This window comes from Oryzias latipes, chromosome 24 (assembly GCF_002234675.1).
Source record: "Oryzias latipes chromosome 24, ASM223467v1".
Taxonomy (NCBI): Eukaryota; Metazoa; Chordata; class Actinopteri; order Beloniformes; family Adrianichthyidae; genus Oryzias; species Oryzias latipes.
In genome coordinates, this window is record NC_019882.2 from 753,009 (window position 1) to 775,422 (window position 22,414).

General features: G+C 54.4%; 1 protein-coding gene across 13 annotated transcripts in view; it reads right to left on the reverse strand.

Moving 5' to 3' along the window:
* Positions 1-33: 33 nt before the first annotated feature.
* afdn (afadin, adherens junction formation factor) overlaps positions 34-22,414 on the reverse strand; it is a 51,502-nt gene continuing 29,121 nt past the window's right edge. For 4 of the 13 annotated variants that reach the window (XM_023952967.1, XM_023952965.1, XM_023952961.1 and 1 more), the window contains exons 9-39: positions 20,428-20,472; positions 19,992-20,086; positions 17,977-18,227; positions 17,556-17,619; positions 17,166-17,236; positions 17,008-17,075; positions 15,869-16,074; positions 14,071-14,091; positions 12,674-12,819; positions 12,373-12,467; positions 12,025-12,290; positions 11,815-11,958; positions 11,541-11,739; positions 11,357-11,463; positions 10,256-10,336; positions 8,417-8,482; positions 8,267-8,340; positions 7,835-7,953; positions 7,250-7,447; positions 7,052-7,143; positions 6,780-6,974; positions 6,557-6,692; positions 6,084-6,468; positions 5,733-5,965; positions 5,317-5,531; positions 5,066-5,245; positions 4,582-4,620; positions 3,991-4,131; positions 2,850-2,949; positions 908-992; positions 34-763 (exon numbers count right to left, since the gene is read on the reverse strand). In XM_023952967.1, the coding sequence (XP_023808735.1) occupies positions 607-763; positions 908-992; positions 2,850-2,949; positions 3,991-4,131; positions 4,582-4,620; positions 5,066-5,245; positions 5,317-5,531; positions 5,733-5,965; positions 6,084-6,468; positions 6,557-6,692; positions 6,780-6,974; positions 7,052-7,143; positions 7,250-7,447; positions 7,835-7,953; positions 8,267-8,340; positions 8,417-8,482; positions 10,256-10,336; positions 11,357-11,463; positions 11,541-11,739; positions 11,815-11,958; positions 12,025-12,290; positions 12,373-12,467; positions 12,674-12,819; positions 14,071-14,091; positions 15,869-16,074; positions 17,008-17,075; positions 17,166-17,236; positions 17,556-17,619; positions 17,977-18,227; positions 19,992-20,086; positions 20,428-20,472 (4,274 nt within the window). In that variant the 3' untranslated portion in view covers positions 34-606. Of the gene's footprint in view, positions 764-907; positions 993-2,420; positions 2,767-2,849; positions 2,950-3,990; positions 4,132-4,581; positions 4,621-4,669; positions 5,246-5,316; positions 5,532-5,732; positions 5,966-6,083; positions 6,469-6,556; positions 6,693-6,779; positions 6,975-7,051; positions 7,144-7,249; positions 7,448-7,834; positions 7,954-8,266; positions 8,341-8,416; positions 8,483-10,255; positions 10,337-11,356; positions 11,464-11,540; positions 11,740-11,814; positions 11,959-12,024; positions 12,291-12,372; positions 12,468-12,673; positions 12,820-14,070; positions 14,092-15,868; positions 16,075-17,007; positions 17,076-17,165; positions 17,237-17,555; positions 17,620-17,976; positions 18,228-19,991; positions 20,087-20,427; positions 20,473-22,414 lie in introns of those variants that run through there. The other 9 variants (XR_002872865.1, XR_002872866.1, XM_023952960.1 and 6 more) reach the window with 9 other exon arrangements.

The window sequence follows — 22,414 nt, forward strand, 5'->3', positions numbered from 1 at the left end:
GTCGGGGATGGAAGCAGCGGGAAACAGTCCAAGTGTTGAAAAATCTATTTATTAATGATTTACAAAAGGCTAAACATCTGATTGGTTGGTTTGAAACCTACAAAGGAAAAGTGTCTCCGATCAGCTGAGATGTTCCTGCTGAGCTACATTTAAAGTCTGAAATAAATATCTGTAAAAGCAAACGGAGGGAGAACCGGCGCCGTGAGAGAACCGGGGGGGGGGGGTCACTGCAGTATTTACAGAAACATCCTCTCAGTTCAGAAGAACTGCAGCTGTGGATGCAATGCTGAACAAAGGAACCAGGACCAGGCTGGAACCGGTTCTGCAGCAGAACAGAACCGGAGTTATGAAAGAAACACGGAAAGAACAAAAAAAAGGATAAAAATGTTCATATTTAAAAAATTAAAAATGAGAATAGTCTGATCCTTCACCCCAGAACCACTTTCCAAACAAAAATAGATCCTCCTCCTCTGAACTACATAGGATTCAAAATGTACAGTGCTTTATCGATCTACGTCTGTGAGCGACAGAGGCAGGGAGGGCTAGACGGCGGCGCCGGAGGCTGCAGTTCAGCGGAGGCGGCGTCTCCGTGGCGACGCCTGGGCCCTACTGCTTGGTGTTGAGCTCGTTCTCCAGCTCCATGAGTTTGCGAGACGCCTTGACCTTGTTGGACACCTCCTTCCCCTGGGAGAAGAGACGCTGGCGCTCCTTGAAGGTGAGGCTCTCGGGGGCGCCGCCGGGGACGGAGTTCTCCTGCTCCTGACTGCAGACACCACACACGGCTGTGAGGACACCCGCCGCTGCACCGTTGGTCCGAGGGGGCGGAGCTTAGAGCACAGCGGCCCCCTCCTCAGGCTGAAAACACCAGCTGTGCTCTAGCCCCGCCCCCACGCAGAACGGGACTCACCTCTTGGCCCATCGGTCCCTCGGATCCTTGTAGACTTCTCCGGTTCCTACAACGCCTGCCGGGTTTCCAGTGTGTGAACCAAATCCTGCACAAGAACATCAGTCAGCCTTGTTCTTCAGAACCACTACGACCCGAGGAGCTGCTGGGTCCCAGAACCTCCCGGACTTTCCGTTCGGTTTTAGACCAACGGAACCCAGCAGCTCCTCTGGTCCACAGTTCTTCCTCACAGAGCAGCCAAAGCAGAAGAGAAGCGTTAGGCCGAGTCCGGAACCAGAACAGCTAGAAGGAGCAAAGTTTGGGTCACAGCAGGAGATCATCCTGAGCCGGTTCACCAGAACCAACCCAGAGACTCCACAGACTCCCTGGTGAGGCCGGTCCCTGTCTGCACCTAGAACCCAGAAGATCCTGAGGTTCTGCAGAGCCCAGCAGCAGCCGGTCCTAAATCCAGATGTTTTAGGAGAACATTAGAACCAACCGGGTCAGGGTTAGGAGCTGGAGGAGGTTCTGAAAGTGATGGGTTTAATCTGATGGGAGCTTTAACGCCTCCGTGGTTCTGCTGGGGGGTCAGAACAGTCCGGGTGCAAACAGAGACGGCATCACCACAGAACATGGCGTGGTTCAGACCAGAAAATTCTGGTTTTTCTGAGTCAGAGCTTCCAGAGCTGGGAGCTCAGGGCGGGGCCTCTGGTTTTAGGAGGAGGAGCTAAGAAAGCAGAAGGAGGAGCCTGGGAGGAGATCAGGCAGAGAGCATCAGGCAGCAAAAAGCAAAAGACAAGGAGAACGCAGAGCTGGAGACATGCAGGCTCATTCCTGGGGGGTATGGGGAGGTGGGGGCATTAGTGGGATGAACTGAGGTCCTGTACGGCAGGTGAGAGCGCCCCCTCCAGGACGGCAGGGGCAGAACCAGTTCAGTCTGCTTCAGCTGTTTGTCTGAGGATGTTTGGACCAGAACCAGGAGGAGGAGGAGTCTGGACATGTCTGCTGGGTGGGGGGGGGTTCTGGGCGGAGCTTCTCCAGAGAGGATCAAAGGACAGCAGCTTCAAAGCTGGTTTTAGACGACGCCCCCTCAGAGTTTGGTCTGCTCCATTCATGGGGGGGGGGGTCAAACAAACACAGACAAACAGCTGAGTCTCTCACTGTTAAGGGGGGGGGGGGTCTATGAGGGTGAAATGACGTCTCCTTGCTTTGAAGCTAAGCAGGGGGGGGGGGGGGGGGCAGAGCGACAACACCAACAGTACTGTGATTGGCTCTGAAGGTCTCAGTCTGCAGGGGGGGTCGATTGCTTTTTTCTGATCTCTGGTGCTCGTGGGGGGGGAGAGCAGTGGAGAAGAAACTACAGACACCCAGATACAAAGAAACATGATTGATGGGGGGGTCCATGGATCATGAATAAAGACAGTGAAAGGATGTGACCCCCCCAAAGAGAACAGGAAACCTAAACCCTGAAGGAGAAGAAGAGGAAGTTGTGAGGGGGGGCCGCGATGGGCCCGCCTCCCTCCCCTCTCTGTTCTACCTTTCACGCCTCCTGGGGGGCCGGAGCTGGGTTTAGAAGGAAGGGGGGGGGCCGTACTGTTGGAGTTGTTGGGCGGCTGGAAGGAGCCGGACAGGAAGATGCCGTCAGAAACGGGGCGGGGCTTGCGCGCGATGGGCGGCGGCTGAGGCCTGCTGGGGTTGGCTGAGGCGGCGGCCGGAAGGTCGCTGTAGGACTTCCGGGTCGCCGTCTGCTTGGCCTGACCTGATTGGCCGCCGCCTCTGGGGCCTTCGTCCTCGTCTTCCTCATCTCCGGCGCTGGAGACGAACGTGGCGGTGTAGAGCGTGTCGGGGGAGGAGACCTGGGTTTTGAGGTAAGAGGCGTTTCTCTGTGGCGGGGGTGGGGGGGTGTTAGTAGGGTTGTTAGGGGCGGGGGGTTGGTAATCCCGAGGCAGCGGGGGCCGATACAGACCGGCCGGCTCGTCGGGGGTCAGCAGCTTTCTCTCCGCCTCCTCGTGCTGCCGCCGCCGCTCCGCCTCCAGGCGGGCGTAGTACTCCTCCTCCTGTCTCCTCTGGGGAGGGACAACCTGTTAGTAAACCCCACCCTCACTGGCTCCTGCTAACTAGCTACAGACACGTTTGGGGGAGTAGCTAAGACTCATCAGGGAGGGGCCAACCCCCCCACTGGACCAGCCACCCCCAAACTAGACCCCGCCCTCACAGAAGGAGGAACAGGACTGGACGCCCCCCCGTTCTAGACTCTTCTCAGCCGGTCTCCATGGTGATGACATCTGCCCTGGTGTGGGGGGGGCTGTTGTCTGCAGACCTGTTCTATGCTTGGGGGGGCATGAATGAACTGAAGGTGGTATGATGGGGGGGGGGGGGGATGACCCTGAGGGTCTCTATGAATGTATGGAGTATGATGATGGGGGGGGGGGGTCTGCACTGCAGCCTTGCTGATGGAAGAACTAAAAAGTAAAGCCCCCCCCCCACAAAACATGAGACATGATGCTGCGGGGGGGGGGTGCACTTACAACATCAACACATTAAGGGGGGGCTGAAACCTGTACAGGTGGGGGCCACCAACACAACATTAACACTTAAGTGGGGGGGCAGCAGTCCTAACATCAGCTTTCCTCTGTGGAGGGGGGGTGCAGCATCCAGGACGACCGCTGCAGGCTCCTCCCACTTCCTCCTCCTCTGCTGCTTTCAGGTCACCGACACCTTTACACGCGCGCTCGACATGAACGCCGCCGGGTGATGATGTCATAACGCCGGGCTTCCAGCTCCGCTAACATCTCTCACGACCAGAGCTTTTATTTTGAAAGTATCCAGAAACGATCATTTCCTGACTGAGTTTGGATGAAGGTTCTGATGGACGTAAAGGCGTTTCTGATCAGATCCTGGGAGGCTGATGGCGATGACACCCGGATCACGCCGTGTTCTGGAGAACCGGGTCTCATCCGGATCACGGCGTGCTCTGGAGGAGACGCCCGCAGGAGCGTCTACGCGTCGTGTCATGTCAGTGGCGAGAACAGCGGCGAGCGTGTAAAGGTGTCAGAGTCGTGCAGCAGACGCCTGCAGTCCGGCGCCAGGGAACGGGTGACACCGACCTTCTCCTCCGCCTCCCGCCTGACGCGCTCCTCTTCCCTCCACCTCCTTTCCTCCTCCAGCTGCTGCTTGGCCTGCTCCTCCGCCTCCCGCTTCCGGATCTCCTCCAGCTGCTGCTTGCGGCGCCGCTCCTCGTCCTGCAGCTGATCGACAAACAAGCAGGCGGGTCAGACGCCGCGGCGGCGCACCACAGACGCAAACACCCACATGCAGCAAGCCCCGCCCCCTGCTCACAAACACTGTCACATGACGCGTGCGAGGCCGCCTCCCTCGGATGGACACTAATTTTTGTTGGCCTCCAATGAGAACGGCGCCCCTGAAGGAGGGAGGGGGCACAGCTCACACAGATGGATGGATGAGGGAGGGGTCAACAAAATCCACATAACCACAACCATGCCCCCCCCCCCCACTGATGCATTCAGCCATGCAGGTTCCACGTAAACGTGCAGCCATGCCCCCCCACGCCCCGTGGCTCTCCCCCAGCCACACATCAACCCCCCCACAAAGAGGAGAGACACAGACGGTGGACAGGAAGTGATGTAAGGGTGGGACAGGAAGTGATGTAAGGGCGGGGACAGGAAAGTCCAACATACCAAGTCTAGAACAGAGATAGCTGGGACAGCAGTCTGCTGCTGCAGAAGAAGAACAGTCAGGGGGGGGGAGATAAGAAAAAAGGCTAAATACCAGAAACGGGGGGGGGTTCCCATCCATTACAGAAAACAGGAGGAAGAAACTGAGGAGATGGGGGGGCTGCAGAAAACTAAGAGAAGGACCCCCCCACGCCAATTCAAACCCAAGCAATGCTGTCTGGGACACCTGCATGTTGGACTGGACCCCCCTCTTTGAACCCCCCCCCAGCGGGTCAGCATGGCAAAGCGATGGCAGAAGCGTGTTGCAGATGCACATTCATGTCGGGGAGGGGGGCGCCTTCCCGTCTTTGAAGCTGGTTCTGTTCCCCCCCCCCCATCAGCCTGGGCTCTTGGAGGGGGGGCTGATGGGTAACGGAGTTTGAAAAACAGAAGTGGGATTCCCGCGGCGCTCCTCCTCTCTCACACGGACCCCCCCTCCCCGTCTCACCCTGGCTCTCTTCTCGGCCTCCAGCCTCTGCATGATCAGCATGGTGTCCACGTCTTCGTCGTCCTCCTCCTCCTCGTCCTCCTCGCTCTGCTTGGACTCCTGCAGCCGTTTCTGGAACTGCCACTCCAGCATCAGCTTCCGGAGCCGGTCGCTCTCCTCCGCCGTCCTCTCCGGCTTGGCCTGAGGAGCAGCACACCTTTAGGGGTGGGGGGGTCACCGGCGTGTGCTCCTGGGGGAGCGGCTGGTCCCACCTGGAGCTCCTGGATCTCCTTGTCCAGCAGGTCCACGATGTGGAGCTGCTGCTGCTTCTCGGCCTTCTCGCGGGCGTCTCTCTTCCACGGGTCCGGAGACAGGCTGTCGCTGGTCAGGACGTCCTCCTTACTGATGGTGATGTACTGCAGGTCCCGCCTCTCGATGGTTCTGGGCTGCTGCTGGGGGAGCAGCTCCCGGATCACCGTGTCCACACCTGCAGTCACGGGAACATGGGATCAGAACACGCCTTTGGACCCGCTTCAGACCAGAACACGGAGACGCTCCTGTCCGTCAAAATGTTCAGCCACAGACATCTGGGAACAGCTGTTTTCACACATCCTGGGAGCCCCCCCCCCAAACCTGGGGTCACACCCAGGTCATCATCTGAACAGGGACGTTTAAGGTGAGCACTTACCTGTGGAAGCGCTGGCGGGCGGGGGCACCGCCGACCGCGGCAGGCTGGACAGTTTCTCTGGTCTGGTTGGTGGAGGCTGGAGCTGGTACGGCTGGGGCGGGGCCACAGAGGCCATGGGGGGCTGGTGGTGAGGGGGGAGCATGGGCCCACCGTTGTTTTGGGGTTGGACGGGCATCACGGGATTGGGCCGGATCTGGCCCAGCTTCCTCTCCTGCTCCCGCCTCTTCCTCTCCCTGAAGGAGAAAGCGGATCTGAGCGGCCAGCAGGGGGGGCAAACGCTGCCGCCAGCAGGGGGGGCAAACGCTGCCGCCAGCAGGGGGGGCAAACGCTGCCGCCAGACAGAATCCTCACCTCTCCTCCTCCAGACGCGCCTTCTCCTTCTCGTACCACCTCTGCTGCTCCTCCCTCTTCCTGCGGTCGGCCGCCTGCTGGGCCGTTACCGGGGCGATGGCGGGGGGCGGCGGCAGTGGCAGCTCAGCCTGAGGGTCGTAGTGATCGTAGGGAGCGGGAGGCGGCGGGGGAGGCGGGGGCAGGTCGGAGCGGGACGGCGCCTGGCCCATGTGTGGGGGGCCGGCGTGGGGCGCGTTGGGGGTCTTCCAGCGGCCCGGCCCGGTCTTCTGGGTGGTGCTTTTGGAGGACGAGGCGGAGAAGTTCAGGTGCTCCTGGCTGGAGGTGGACGACTCCAACGAGGAGGACACCTGAGGCTGGGGGGGCCAGTGGTCCAGCCCTCCGTGACCTGCGGGGACAAAGGAACCGCTGATTACTGGACTATGTGCTGACCCCCCCTTTCTGGTATGAACCCCGGGGGTCAACGTCATCCTCACCTCCTGGGGGGGCCCTCTGGTAGTCCAGGTCTCGGTGAGGGGGCTGGTAATCCTGTGGGTAGTGTGGCAGTAGGCGCTCGTCAGGTCGGAGGCCCCCCGGGGGCGGGTACAGGTCCTCCTGCGAGTGGTCGACCCTCTGGAGGAGAAAAGAACATCTGTGAGGGGGGGGCTCGAGTCCAAAGCTGTATGTGTGTGTGTGTGAGGAGGGGTCCTGCTGACCCACCTGCATGCTGTTGTGGAGGCTGTCCATCAGGGGGAGGCGCTCTCTGTCCTCCATGCCCTGCCAGTGCTGGGGGGGGCCCTGACCCATGCCGACCACGCGGTCCTGGCTCTTGGAGGCCGGGACAGTGAAGTACTCCCTGGGGTAGGTCTGGGTGGGGATGGGGTAGGCCTCTGGGTGAGGAGGGGAGGGCTCGTCCTGAGGAGGAGGAGGAGGAGGAAGAGGAGGAGGTGAGCTTCAGTGGGACATTCCTCATGGGGGTGTCAGGGACTTACGTCTGCACACAGGTTCCCCGTGGAGACGGAGGTGATCTTGGTGCCGGGGCCTCCGGGGTACATGGACTTGCTGGCAGGACTCTGGCCCTGGTCTGAAGGAGCAGAAACCACAGAACCCCAGCGGTTCCGTTACACCACAGCAGAACTATACTGGACGTGTCAGAACCCGTCTGAGGAACAGCCGAGCGTCCGACTTACTGGCCACGTTGGGGCTGGAGCGGTGGTCCAGGCGGTTCTTCAGGAGTCTGTCCTCCCCCGTCTTCTTGGGTTCGGGGTAGGGGTCCCATCCGGGCTGCGGGCTCTCCGGAGACCCGTTCTGCACGGAGTTGCTGTAGAGTTCGAAGCCTTCGCTCTTCGGCCGCATCTTGCCGTTCTTGTCGCGGCCTCGGTCTGCGGCTGAGACGGATTCAGAGCATCAGGTCTCCTGTCTGACGGCTTATCGCCGCGGTAACCAAACCTCAGACCCTTCTCCTGCATCTGTGCTCACATTACAGCAGATGAGGATCGGTCCAGACTAACCCCACCTGCAGCTCCTCAATCCCTTTGTCCACATGTATGAGACATTTCTATCCCACCTAAACCTGGTTCTGGAAGACTTAACAGGCCTGCTTAGGCTCCTCCCCTTATCCACCACCTTGATAGACAGCACTGCAACTTGTGACCACACCCCTTTGAGCTTTTTCCAAAATGAAAATAAAAGAAGCTTTTTGGTTTGATTTAATAAAATCATTCCAGATTCCAACATCTGCAGGAACCCTTCCTGACCTTTGACCCCCAGCTCACCTCTCTGCATCATGGGGCTCGGCTGGTTGAGGAGCGTCGCCAGACCGTGGTAAATGGCGCCCTGCTTGGCAACTTCCAGAGTCACGACGGCGCCCGTCCTCGTCATCAGCTCTGCCGCTCTGAACACACGCACAAACACACACATAAACACACACGCACAAATACACACACAAATACAAACACACACACACGACTAATCAACTCCTCTGAGATCAAACAGGACAAACTTTCCAACTCTCGGTTTCTTTAGCTGATGGAAACTCAGCATCTCTTCCATGCAGAGGAGGTTTGGTTGGATAAACTCCTGCTGGCGTTAAGTAGGTTCTGACCCCCCCCTCATTTTTAAACCCAGTGTTGTCACTTTGTGGTTCATCTCAGACCTCCTGATCTGAGACCTCCTCCCAGGAGGAGGACGTGACGCTGGGATCTCACCTCTCCTGCGACAGTCCCACCAGGCTGCGGCCGTCCACGCTCAGCAGCTGGTCGCCTGCCGCCAGACGGCCGTCCTGCAACGGCACAGATGCCTCGTGAGCGGGGAGGACCTGGAGGGGCGGGGCCTCCTGTGTCAGCGGCAGTACTCACGTTATCCGCAGCTCCACCTTTAACCACAGACTTGATGTAGATCCCTAGCTTCTCCTGCCCGGCGCCCTGCAGAGGAACCACACGGGTCAGGTACGGCCAAGGAACTGAAACAGAACCTCAAACCGAGGAGGCAGTTCAGGTTCTCCAGCTCCAAATGAAGAAGAGTTTAACGAGAACCACAGCTCTCCCTCTTCCTGGACTCTGTCCTATTGACCTTCAGGAAGCTCCAACTGATGCTTTTAAAAGCTGAACGTCCAAACCAGAAAACATTTTCCACAGTCCCAGGAGCTTCCCTTCAGGTCCAAACTTTGTGTGGAAGAACCAGAACATCTGGTCCAAACAGCCCAGCAGCCGTTCCACAGAAACCTGGAGACCGTCCATCCAGCGCCTCTGATCCGGTTCAGAAGGTGCTGAGACAGGAAACAGCCGTTTGTGGCGCACATCCTCTCATTGTTGCTGCCCCCCCGGGGGGGGGAGCAGGCCGCCCCACCCCCACTATGACCCCAGCCTCCACCAAAACAAGACTATGGAAGCAGCTGCAGCAGGTTCTCTGAAAAACAACAGAATGTGACACCAACGCTGTCATCTCAGAAGCCACACCCCCTGAAGCCTCAAGGGCGGGGCAAGTGCACGCTCATAAGTTGACCTCAGCAAAGCGTGCTCATCAGACCGCCTCCATCCGTTTGAAAACGGATCATGGCAGTTCTGGAAACGAATAATCCAGGTTTGTGTCATTCATGGAAGGGAGAAAAGGTCTGAGTGACAGATTTACGACATTTCACTCCACTCCAGGAGAGGAGGAAGCCCCTCCCTGCCTGTCCAGTGTGAACGCTGTAGGCGGCTGTGAGCGCAGCTAAAGGGCTAGGAATGTTAGGGAACCAAACAAACGCACGTCTAGAGAGGAACCCCGTAAACCAGGAGGAGGTGCGCGCTCCTCCTGAGGCTGTGGCTGCATTTGGAGCAACACAGTGGCAGAAAGCGTGGAGCGAATTACGACCCCCACCCCCCACCATGACCTGCAGTGACCCCGGTTACCTGGTCTCTCCAGCCCACCACAGAAAACCACATCCTGCAGCCGCTCCTCAGCTTCCAGACCGGAGCAGCAGGCTTTTATTCTGAAGAATAAGAACCAACACGTCCAGAGCCCCCCACCCCAATTACAGCGGCTGCAGGAAATCCGTCCAGCTGCTCCAAACCAGCGTTTATGGATGCAGGCGGGGGGAAAGGGAACGCAGAGGGCTCCAGAGCGCGAGGAGGACAGGAACGCCGTCACCCAGCATTTACAAAGTCTTCCCCAATGAGCAGGAAGGTTCTGCAGAACCGGAGCATTCTGTCCCACTGCAGGAGGAGGGGCACCGCCGCAGCTCCACACGCGTGCACGCCCACTGCACCAGCACACACGTGCACACCAGGAGAGGCTTAGCCCAGACCACAACAGCTGCTGAAACCAGCCCCACCTGCCGGCCCCCCCACACCCCACGCCCGCCGCACTATCCTCACAGGTTTGAAAACAAACAGTCGGGTCTCCTCGGCACCTCCTGCCCCCACCCCCACCCTGCCGCGTGCACAAACACCATACAGGAAGACTCCCGACTTCAGGAAACAAGACAGAGAGACGGAACGGGGGGGGGGGGGGGGGGGGGGGGGGGGCTGCTGTGGACCAATCACAGATGGCATGTCCTTCAGCCTGGTTCAGTTAAATTATCTGGTCCCGCTACAGTAAACCTCTAGAACCTCCAGAACCATGTGATCTGCATCTGGAAGCAGAGACCCTCCGGCTGCTGTGAGTGGGAGGGCCGGCCTCCCACGCCCCTCAAACGTTCAGGTGCTGCTCCTCACCTTGGCGGCCACGATGCTCAGGCCCATGCCGTTGTGCTTCTTCAGCGTTACCGTGACAACCTCCGGTTCTTTCCTCATTGGCTGAAAAGAGACGGACAGCAGAGGAGAAGCGTGAGACGGACGAAGGACCCGGCGAGGATCAAACACGTCTGCGAGCAAACGCCAAGTGGAGCCGGGCGGGGCAGAGAACGGAGGGAGGGGTGAGAAAAAGGGAGGAATGAGGGCGGGATCCGGGGCAAAGACCACAGAGGAACCTGTGGCTGCTGGCGTGGAGTCAAGAATGAAAACCACAGACGGGTGGGCGGAGGGAAGAGCTGCTGACAGACTGAACGTTTGTGTGAGCCTCACTGTAAACGTTCAGTCACTGCAGCCTCTGACGCCAAAGTACAGCGCCATAAATGTGCGTCCACCATGTTTGTACGGTCAGTGGGAGTGTCCTCGTAGGGTGGAGTACGTTAAGCAAAGGTTCTTCTTCTTCTTCTTCTTCTTCTCTCCTCATGTCAGTTGTTTGGCGTTTTAATGTGGGGGTGGGAGGAGCCGTACGGTCCTATAGATGTTGTGGTGTTTACATCCACTCTGATCATTTCCTGTTTTATGTCTCTGCTCTCCAAACAGACCTGCCTTACTATAGACTGATGTGGAGAACAGGAGCTTTTCAAAATAAAACTTCCTTAACAGTCAGCTTTTAAATGAACCTACAAAAAGGTCCCATCTCTCACACTGGGGGGGTTGGGGACCTCTGGTAGGGATCAGCGGTTTACAGAATATCCAAAACTGGGTCGCATAGACCGCGGACAGACCATTCATTACGGTAAACTAGAGCAGGTGTACTGCCCCCTGCTGGACGGCTGGTCTGGACAGAGAGGAGGAGCATGGAGTCCTGCCTGTTTTCCAGCATTCCCTGCTCTTCCCAGCATGCACCAGTAAGCTGGAAACACCTGATCCAGGGGATCTTGAGCAGCAGGAACCATCACAGATCAGACTGATGCCGTCTGGAGGTCCAAAAAGGTACAAGGGGCGGCCTGACCGGGACTTTGATGCAGCTGGAGCGGGGAAGGGGATTGTGGTCATGAAACAAGCCCCGCCCTCAGACGCTTTTACCATGTCGGAGGTTTCAGCAGCAGAGAAGTGGTTGTCACAGTCGGCTCCTTCAAAGTGGACGGTCCAAGTACCGGGAGAGCGCGGATGAGGAAGCAGCCGGCAGAAATCTGTCAAAGGTTGGAGAGCAGGTGAGTCGCCGCTCTTTGAAGGAAGCCTCCAGGAGGCCGCAGGGTCGGACGCTCACCTCTCTGCAGCAGCGGCTCCAGGAAGTCCTGCAGGCCGTTGGGGAGGTTACGCACCACGTCGCAGGAGTAACCGTCTTCAGGGAGGAGGAAGGGCAGCTGCAGGTCCGGATCCTCTTCCAGCTGCACCTCTCTGCCGTCACTCCTCGCCAGCTCATCGGCGGTGTTCTCTGCCACCGCCACCACCTCGTTGATCAGTTCCTGCGCAGAAGAAGGACCCGTTCAGCCAGGCTCCCTGCAGACCCAGCAGCAGGGTTCCAGGAGTTCCCGTCTTACCGGAGGGATGTAGGGCTCCCCCTGGGCACAGTGGTAGTTGGTCAGTAAGGCGTGAAGCTGCAGAGAGTTCAGCTTGAAGCAGGTGCTGTGGATGTTCTGCACGTCCTCCTTGGAGTACTTGTTCATGGTCAGCAGGGTGGTGGCCTGAGGACACGAACGCCGTTCAGAGGAGCGCCGACCTTCACGGACACGGCCCCGACCGGCACTCACCTGCACGATGCGACTCAGGTGGCAGTCAGCGGCGAGCTCCAGGCCCTGCTTCTCGGCCCACGCCTCGATGTGGCTGAGCTGCTGCCTCAGGATGGCCCCCCAGTAGTGACAGCACAGCCCTGAGTCTGCATCCGTCACCAGCTTGTTGAACAGCCACATGTTGATGAAGTGGAACAGCTGAGAGAACAGCTGGATGGTCAGTGCGGCATTGACCCGGCAGCGCCGCAGTAGGGACATGGCGCCCGACAGCGTGTGCAGGACGTCCTCTGGGGAGAACGACAAAACCTGAGATCCTGCTGGGAACAGAACCGGAACCAGAACCCGGCAGCGAGCAGCTTTTCTCAGTACCTATCTTGGGACTCTGAGGGTTGTGCTCCTCAGGGTCGTCCAGGAAAGCTGGCATGTAGTTGTTCAGGTCCGCCTGCAGACAGTGGACCAGGTACCTGCAGCCAACGCAGACCGTTAACCCCCCCGAGACTCAACACCTGACCCTTCTCATGCATAATGTGGGAAAACCATGAAGACGACGGGTTTTAGTCTACAGTTCAAGGGATTCAAAGAATGAAGGCGAACAATCTTTATTTTGAAGGGCACTAAAGGGATTGAACATAAGCCGGATAAACATCTGCCCCCCCCCCAAACTACTGACTTGAAGGCCATCTGGACGAGGTGGGCCAGGATGTCCTGGGCGTCCAGAGTGATCCGACTCAGGTCTCGGTCCTGTTTGATGAAGTTCAGCAGCTCGGAGGCGTTGGCCATCCAGAACGCCAGCGCTCCGGCGATGTTCTTCTGCTTCTGTAACGCAGCCACCACAACACAGAGGAACCGCCGTTAGAGCCGCAGGACCACCACCGGCAGGCGTGTTAGAACCAAAGGGAGGGGTCTGTTTGAGTGGCAGTCGAAAAGAGCAGTAGTTACGCCAGGGACAGACTCATGCCCCGCCCACCGTTCATCGCTGCCACGCTGATGAGCACGCTCAGTGTGACTCCTCCTCAGAGCAGAACGTCTTCACAGAGCAGGCACACATGCAGCACACAGCTGGAGTCACTGCCGCGCAGACGACTGCCCCGCAGACGACTGCCGCGCAGACGACTGCCCCGCAGACGTCTCTGCGTCCGTCCAGACGGAACGCTAACCCGTCCAGACGGAGGCTGATGTTCAGCTCATGTCCAGAACCGGGGCTGCTACTGTGTCCTGCAGACCAGAAGACGTTCTTCTAAAAGTCAAAGCGGGAGCTGCTGGTGGCGAGCAGCCGCCTGCAGCGACAAGAGATGTTTAAACGGTGGCGAGGGGCTTGTGTCCGCAGAGCCGATTGGCCGACAGCCCCGTCACTCACAGAGCAGAGGCGGGTTCCTGCACTCATCCATCCCCACCTCAAAAACATGTCTTTCATTTTCAGAACAGCCAGCAATGAGAGACGGAGACGAGAAGGTCCAGAACCTTCAGACGTCACAGATGAAGACATTTAGTGAGAGACGCATTAATGAAGCAGACCAGGCGGAGAGGATCGGAGGAGCTCGTCTCTCATCCACGCAGGACGTCATGAGGACAACAGAAAGGCTTGCTTTGGTTTTCTGGGTTTTAGTACCGGGCGGGTCCAGGAAGCTGAATGAATTAGTCAGGTGGATGTTGCTGTTGGTGCTTAGTTTTCCAGCTGTGGGAAGGACGTTCATTTACACTTTGGTTCAACATCTCTGTTAGAAAAAGAAGCAGCAGCAACAATGGTTTGGCCGTCAAAAAGCAGGTGAGAAGAGTGAAAGAGGAGAGCTGGGCCATATGTTCATTCAGGAGGAGACAACTTCCTCAAAGAGCTGAATCAGTTCAGGAAATATTTCCTGTGTTTTAAAAAACATCTTAATGTCTTAAATCAGGAAGGATTCTCACTAAACTTTCAATCAGCGGTTTGAAACGTTTCTCCTGATTTGAGCTCCTTTCCTGTCAAACGCCGTAGCTAAGAGGCTGAAACCATATGGCCCAGCAGCAAGAAGACAGACGGGCAAGGAGTCTGCAGCCGCCAAGCCACGGAGAGCTGATGTGCTGTCCTACCTGATCCCCTTCACGCATGTCCTGGATGGTAGGAGGAAGAGGAGGAGGAGGAGGAGACGTTTACAGGACAGAGAGAAAACACGTCAACAGCTACAGTATGTAAACACACAGATGGAACAGAGCATCAGCGCGGCAACGTGACCTTCAGCATCCTCATCCTCCACAACCGACCCGTCTACACCTGCAGCCCTCTGAAGGTGTTCAGGGGGCTGCTGGTGAACAGGTTGAGCCTCCTGAACCAAGCTGGATCTGCGTCACTGGAACAGAACCTCCAGCCCTTTATAAAGGGGGACTGAACGCCAGAAAGAGCCACACTGGCAGGATCAGAGTCCTGCTGGGGGGCGGAGCTTTAAAGCAGCCATTCCCAGGACTCGTTCACATGTCAACAATGATTTGATGTTTATCTGAAATCCTCGGATATTTTCTCAGTTCAGAGTTTCTGACATCGGCTCTGCAGGATTCAAACCGTCAAACATGGACGTTCTGCACACGTAGAGCTGTGACGGTGTCGGATTTTTGATCACCGCAGTGATGAACCACCAGGGGGCGCGGTGGCGCGGTTAACCGCATCCCCCCCCCCCCAAAGAAAACACAAAATCCCCCGGCGGCTTTATCGGAAATAAATACAATTAAAACGTACTATTCTTTATTAACAAATAACAGTAACAACTAACTACTACCTATCTAACTAATGAACTAACTCTGTAGGTGTTGTAGAATGACCGACTGTGTCCGCGCGCTGCGTCATGTGTAGGACTAGGACGAAGAAGCGCGCACACGTCTGTCGGGGTGCGTGTTGATTCTTCTGCTCTCTAGCTGCATGTGAGCCTTCACCTGTGTTCTCTGGTTCAGACATCTTCTCAGAATATTATTTATTGCCCAGTAATAAACAGACTGCAGACGCTTTCACCTCTCCGGTCGCCGTGAAGCCTGACAGCCATGAGAAACGCGGGGCAGGAGGCTCTGCCTTTGTTTACACAGACACGCAACATTGCTGCTAACAAAATAGTTCCCAACAAGAAAATGTAGTGATATTCATGGAAATCTAACAGCGCGCGTTCATGTTTGGTGTTACAGAGTGACTGAGAACAGTAATACCCCCCCCCCCCCCCCAACACAAAATCCTCTGGCGGGCGGCGTGTCGCCCACTCAAGAACACACACAGCTTGTAATGAAAATGAATACAATGGAAATGAATAATTAGAACGCAGTAAATTTGTCGTATTTCCTCGTAGGACACAAACTTTTGTAGAATGAAGACGTGTGTGTTTCTGAAACAGCGCATGTGTGCGTGTTTAAGTAGAATGCGCACGTGCCGCGTGCTTCTCTGAGACAGTGACAGCCGCGGGCAGGCGGGTGCGACGAGGAGAGAAGAAGAAGAGTGATAAAAGGTTTCCCATAGAAAGCCTTTATGTCTGAACACAGGACTTGCAGATGTGTTTATTGATTTCATGTCTTTATTGTAGTTCCAATCACGCACCATATCACCACGGTGATGAGGTTATCGTCACAGCCCTATGCACACGCAGACACCTGAGGAGGGGCCTGGCCCCCCAGCAGAAGAACTGACGTCACTAAACATTCAAGACCAACACTAGAGACCAACTAGAAGCGGCTCCCCTTCATAACACGGACAAGAACGACGACAGACAAACATTTGTTAGAAACATGGCGGCGCTTTGGAGGCTCCACGCCACGACCACCAGACAGACGGACGGGCGGGAACATGGCGAGGGGGGGGCATTCACACGCCTCATGACATTCGGAACTGGTCTTAGAAAGGAAGCGCCGCACTCACCTGGATGACTCCTTCCATCATGCTCACCATCTTGTTGACGATGGCGATGACTTTGTGCGTCCTCTCTGACGGCGAGATGTCGGGCCGGTACGCCGGCGACAGGACGAAGCGGCACGCCATGTACAGCACGTAGGTGGGGGAGAGCTTGAAGTGAACGGTGGAGCTGTTGGTGTAGTTGATGATGGCAGACAGGAAGGTGTCTTCAGCTGGGGGGACAGGAGGGGGGGTCAGGTCATCAACAGGATGTGATGTCATAGCTCATCATTTTCTTCTTTAAATGAAACGTTAGAAGCAAAAGACGTCCAGTCATTTCTTTATTTGATCTAGAAATACTGGTCAGAACTGGACCGATGTCGGTTTGAGAAGATCCAGAACCTCAGAGAACATGTTCTCCAGAACCTCAAACACACAGAAACATAAATGCTCCTCAATACAAACTCCTAAAAGGCGTCCAGTCCGGATGCAAAGAAGCAGATCTAAAGAACCTGAAAGCCCGTTTCATGTGGGACAAACCAGAACCACCACCCACCACCCAAAAGAATCCGTCTGGTTGGCTGGAGCCGCTCTGATCTTCTATGGATCAGGCTGTGGTGGTTAGAGGATGTCTGAGCTGCACGTGTGCCACCAGCACAGCGTCTGGCATGGCTTCCCCCAGTGCATTATGGGAGCCACGCAACCACCGTCTGGGAAAATGATTGAGGAAACGTGCACGAACGTGCACGAACATCCAAGGAGCAAAGACGGCAAAGAGCAGAAGAAGCTGACTGATCTGGATCGCTGCCAGAACCAAGGCTGAGAAAATGTTCTGTATACAGGTCTGCCTGGACCCGGTCTGCCTGGACCAGGTCTTCATGGGTCATTCTGGGTAACACGGTGCTTTAAACCCGGATCAGAACCACCGTCGACTGAAGGATGTTCAGACGTTTCTGACTGTCTATCAGGTGAAGGAAGAAAAGTCCAGAACCGGGCTGGAGGCTCCGTTTTGTTCATGGCGGATCAGAACCATTCTGCTGGGTAAACCCCCAAAGATCACTCCCCAGCTGTTGGTTTCTGGGTCGCTGAGCGGGTCGGGTTCCACTACACGGGGGGTCAATAGTTTCCAGATATCGACCGTGGCGTGGACGCGGCGGGGAACTCACAGTTTTCTCTGAACTCGATGCTGGCGGGAAGACACAGCTCTGTTCGTTCTGCCAACGCGTCCTGGGACCTGAGGGGACCAGAGAAGGGAGAAGGTCACGCCGCGAGCAGAGGGGCTTCAGCAGGTGGAGGGGGGCGATGAGCACGTGTGGGGGGGGACCTGCTGTCCAGCTGCTCTCCTCGGATCATGGGCTTCACCATGCCTCTCTCCATCTCCAGCTTTCCTGAACTCTGCAGAGAAAAGCAGGAAAAGCCATTCAGACTGAAGTCGCTCCCAACATTTCAGCGAGGCGCCGCCGCGGGAAGTCTGTGGGCGGAGCTTTCCTCCGGACAGGTGTGGAGCTCCTACCTGCTCACCTGAACTGCAGACCTGCTTTGCTCCCTGACATTTTAGATTGAATACTTAGTCCCATTTTCATTTAAAAGGAACCGTTTGGTTCTGAGTGAGACAGCAGAGCTGGAGATGAAAACCAGACTAAGGAACCGCAGAGGTTTTTCTGTTCTGAACTGATCCAATCAGAGCAGAAAGTCTTATGACAGAGCGGCTTACCTTGCTGGTTGGCAGCGCGGCTCCGCTGTGGACGTCTCTGTGAAGGTCGTTTTCTGGCACGCTGCTGCAGAGGACAGACAGACACCAGAGCTCACATGTGGACACCACCCATGTCCATCCCAGCGCCTCAGGGGCGTGCAGAGCTGCTGCTCGCACTTCCACTGCAGCACTGAGAGGAAGTCTCTTCTGAGACACCACATGAGAACTGATCAGAGCAGCAACGTCAGGTTCTCTCTGGAAAACACTCTGAACAGATCAAGGAAGAAAGGAACCTGCAGGAACCCTGCACTCCCTGCAGGACGCCACGCCCACATATAGGCCACACCTCCAGCCCTCCATCACGTCTCCACCTGTCAGTTTATCTCCGAACTTCAGAAAATGCAAAGAACACAGCAGGAGGAAAAGAGGAGACGTTTCTCACCCAGACTTGTGTCTGCCCCTCATGGCGCTGGGCGGATCCCTCTTCCCCCCCTGGTCAAACAGCGGGTCCACAAACTTGAAGACGTGAGCCGAACCGAACTGGAGGGTGGAGCCTGAATGCAGCACGGTGGTCTCAGTGACGCGCTGCCGGTCTATGAAGGTTTCTGCATCGGGGCCGTGCGGCGTGACCGTCACCATGCCTTCACTGTGCATCAGGTTGCAGTGATGGGGGAGGACTCCTGGACCCAGGAGCTGGGGGAGGGGGGGGTCGGTTACTGACCAACAAACAACCGTCTGACAACAAACCACTGAGCGCAGTGGTACTCAACCCTAGTACCACGTGACCCACAGACCAGTACGGTGGGTCACCTGGCCCAGATAATAATATGAAACATCACTTTTCCTTTCGATCATCAATGGATCATTAATGGATCACTGATAGATCATTAATGGATCATTAATGGATCACTGACAGATCATTAATGGATCACTGACAGATCATTAATGGATCACTGACAGATCATCAATGGATCATTAATAGATCACTGACTGATCATTAATGGATCACTGACAGATTATTAATGGATCACTGATGGATCACTGACAGATCATAAATGGATCCTTAATGGATCACTGATAGATCATTAATGGATCACTGATGGATCACTAATGGATCATTAATGGAACACTGACAGATCATTAATGGATCACTGATGGATCACTGATGGATCACTGACAGATCATCAATGGATCATTAATGGATCTCTGACAGATCATTAATGGATCATTAATGGATCGCTGACAGATCATCAATGGATCATTAATAAATCACTGACGGATCATTAAGGGATCACTGACAGATCATTAATGGATCATTAATGGATCACTAACAGATCATCAATGGATCATTAATAGATCACTGACTGATCATTAATGGATCACTGACAGATCATTAATGGATCACTGATGGATCACTGACAGATCATCAATGGATCATTAATGGATCACTGATAGATCATTAATGGATCATTAATAGATCACTGACTGATCATTAATGGATCACTGACAGATCATTAATGGATCACTGATGGATCACTGACAGATCATCAATGGATCATTAATGGATCACTGATAGATCATTAATGGATCATTAATGGATCACTGACAGATCATTAATGGATCACTGACAGATCATTAAGGGATCATCAATAGCTCAATGACAGATCATTAAGGGATAACTGATAGCTCACTGACAGATCATTAACGGATCATTAATGGATCACTGATGGATCACAAATGGATCACTGATGGATCTTTAATTGATCATTAATGGATCACTGACAGATCATTGATGGATCACTGATAAATCACTGACAGATCATCAATGGATCACCGACAGATCATTAACAGATCACTGACAGATCATTAATGGATCATTAATGGATCACTGACAGATCATTAATGGATCATTAATGGATCACTGACAGATCATTAATGGATCATTAACGGATCACTGACAGATCATTAACGGATCATCAATGGATCACTGACAGATCATTAACGGATCATCAATGAATCACTGATGTATCACCGACAGATCATTAATGGATCACTGACAGATCATTAATGGATCGTTAACGGATCACTGACAGATCATCAATGGATCACTGACAGATCATCAATGGATCACTGATGGATCACTGACAAATCATTAATGGATCGTTAACGGATCACTGACAGATCATCAATGGATCACTGACAGATCATTAATGGATCACTGACGGAATACTGACAGATAATTAACGGATCATTAATGGATCGCTGACAGATTACTGATGGATCACTGACAGATCATTAATGGATCACTGATGGATCACAGATAGATCATTAATGGATCATCAACAGATCACTGAACAATTAAACAGTCAAAAAACAGTGGTAGATCTGATATTTCTACATTAGTCCTCACTCATTAGTTCACACCACACTGGGCCGACTTTCAGCAGTGGAGGTTACCTGGATGGCGCCATCGTCCGTGCAGTCGGAGCCCACCTCTGTGATGCTCTGCTGGAGGCGGTACATCTTTGGTTTGTCCCGAGAGTCCGACCCATCTGGACAGACGAGTTCAGACGTTTAGAAGCTTCTTTTCTGTCATCATTTTCAGATAGGGGGTGGGGGACTAACTGGTTAGTAAGCAGAGTTTAGTCAAAGCAAATTAGCAGGTTAAGGAGGAACAAAGCTTTAAACGGAGAACTGTTGCTGAACGGTGAGGATGAGGAGGAACAAAACCTGAATCATATTTACAATCTTCTTCACTCCGTTCAGCAGAAGCTAATGTTAAAATCCTATTTTTAAAACAATGACTTTTAGCCTGGAGGAGATCAACCAGGAGCTGAAATAACGGGGAGGCGCTGCGCCTCCCAGCAGCCAACAGGAGGAGGTGCAGTTTTACCTTCTGGGTGCCGATAGGCGTAGTAGGCATAGTGATTCCCCCGGCCTACGGCAGGCAGACAGGCAGGAGGCAGAGGAGGGATGCCCAGACCCAGCGCACGTACACATGCACACGCACGTGCACAGACACACGCGCACCATGCCACAGAAGGTGGGAAAAGGACAAACAGCAGGGTGAAAATGCAGCAAGAAGGAAAAATGCACCAGTCCCAGGTAACCCACTCAGGCAGGCACGTGCACGTACGTGCATGGACACATTTAGGAGGCTGAATGATCCTGCTGTGAACAGCAGAGAAACACTGGAGGTTTAGTTAGTGACACACGCTGTGATGTCATTGAGTTGAAAACATTTGAAATCAGAACTTTAGGGTTCTTTGAGTTTGAAGGTTGAAAAGAGACAGACCATAATAAGGATCCTGACGATGGTCTTTAGCCTCTTGTCAGTTCACTAAAATGTAAACCCCCACCCCTCACTGAAGACATTAGTCAACCAAATCTGAATCAGGAAGCAGAAAACAGCAGATTCTACTGTTTCAGACTGGAGTAGAATAGTACACACGCCCCCCCTAGTGGTGACTTAGTGAAGTGTCCGAGCTCTGCTTTATTTCTCCGTTAGGGAGGAAGTGGCTCTAGACCAGGGGGGCCCAAATCCAGGCCTGGGGGGCTGGTGTCCTATAGGCCTGCACAATATACCGCAAATTTATCGTTATCGCAATATCCAGCTCTGCAATATGCATATCGCAAAAGACGGTGAAAATCGCAATAAATAGTAAACCTTAAATGTGGCAAAACAATCATATGGCAGCTTGAAGTATTTAACGAATCAAATTAATCCCTTTATGCATTTGACCAATGGGATGGAGGCCTATTATGTTAGATGTTTGACACCTATGTCGACGAGGGACATTTGGAGTATAATTTTTAAATTGTTGCAATGAAATGGGAATTATGTTTTTGGTTATTTTGCTATTTGTTTATATACCGCAAATAATATCGTTATATCAATTTAATCTCTAATATCGCATATCACGTGTTTTCCTTATATTGTGCAGCCCTAGTGTCCTAATGTTGTCCAACCAAGCTGCCATCGAAGCTCCTTATTGGCCAGACACACCTGATCCAGGTGATCAGCAGCAGATGAGACGGGAAAACCAGCAGGAGGCCGGCCCCCCAGGCCTGGATGTGGGGACCCCTGTCCAGACTCATTCACTCGTTAGTACACACACGGGCTGATTAGAGGCAGTGATGGTTAGTGATTACAGGTCACCCAAGTGGGGGCTCGTTCAGGCTGGGGGGTCTCAGGGTCCCTCAGCCTGACCAAGTCATGACTACTGATGGGCCCCCAAACTCTGTGCCAGTCTGGCACTGTACCGACACGTACACCCCTCTACTGGTACCAGTGCAAACCACTCCATCGGTCCCGACGCATGCGGTTCTACCGGTACCGGTACTATATATTAACATGGGTTCTGCTGCTTTTTTTCAGACATGTCAATCACGTGTATTGTATTCAGGTTTATGTTCAATTCTAGCCAATCATTTACTTTTCCAGCGATTGTGGGCGGGCTCCTATGATGGGCGGAGCTTCAGTCCAAATGCAGATGAAGTGAGTGAAAGTTGACTTCACAACAAAAGGTTCTAAAACAGCGACCCGATGGATCGGTCATGCGGTCCAGCACCAGATAAAAGGCAAACAGAACCCCTCCCTACTCAAGATGTGGGTGGAGGATTAACATAGGCAGAGGGGGGTCAGCAGTGAGAGTCAAGCTGTTAGGGGGGGGGCATGTTAGATTCAACAAAGCTTGGGGGGGCTCTCCAATGCAGCATTAAGATGAGTCCAGGTTTCACTGAAACTTACCTTTAGGGGACAGTACAACTAAAACATGCCCCTCTACCTTCACCCCCCAGCACCAGCCTGACTTCTACCCCCCCAAAGTGAGTGGATTGGCCTGATCCCACAGAAACCAGAGTGAAGCCCGTCTGGAGAA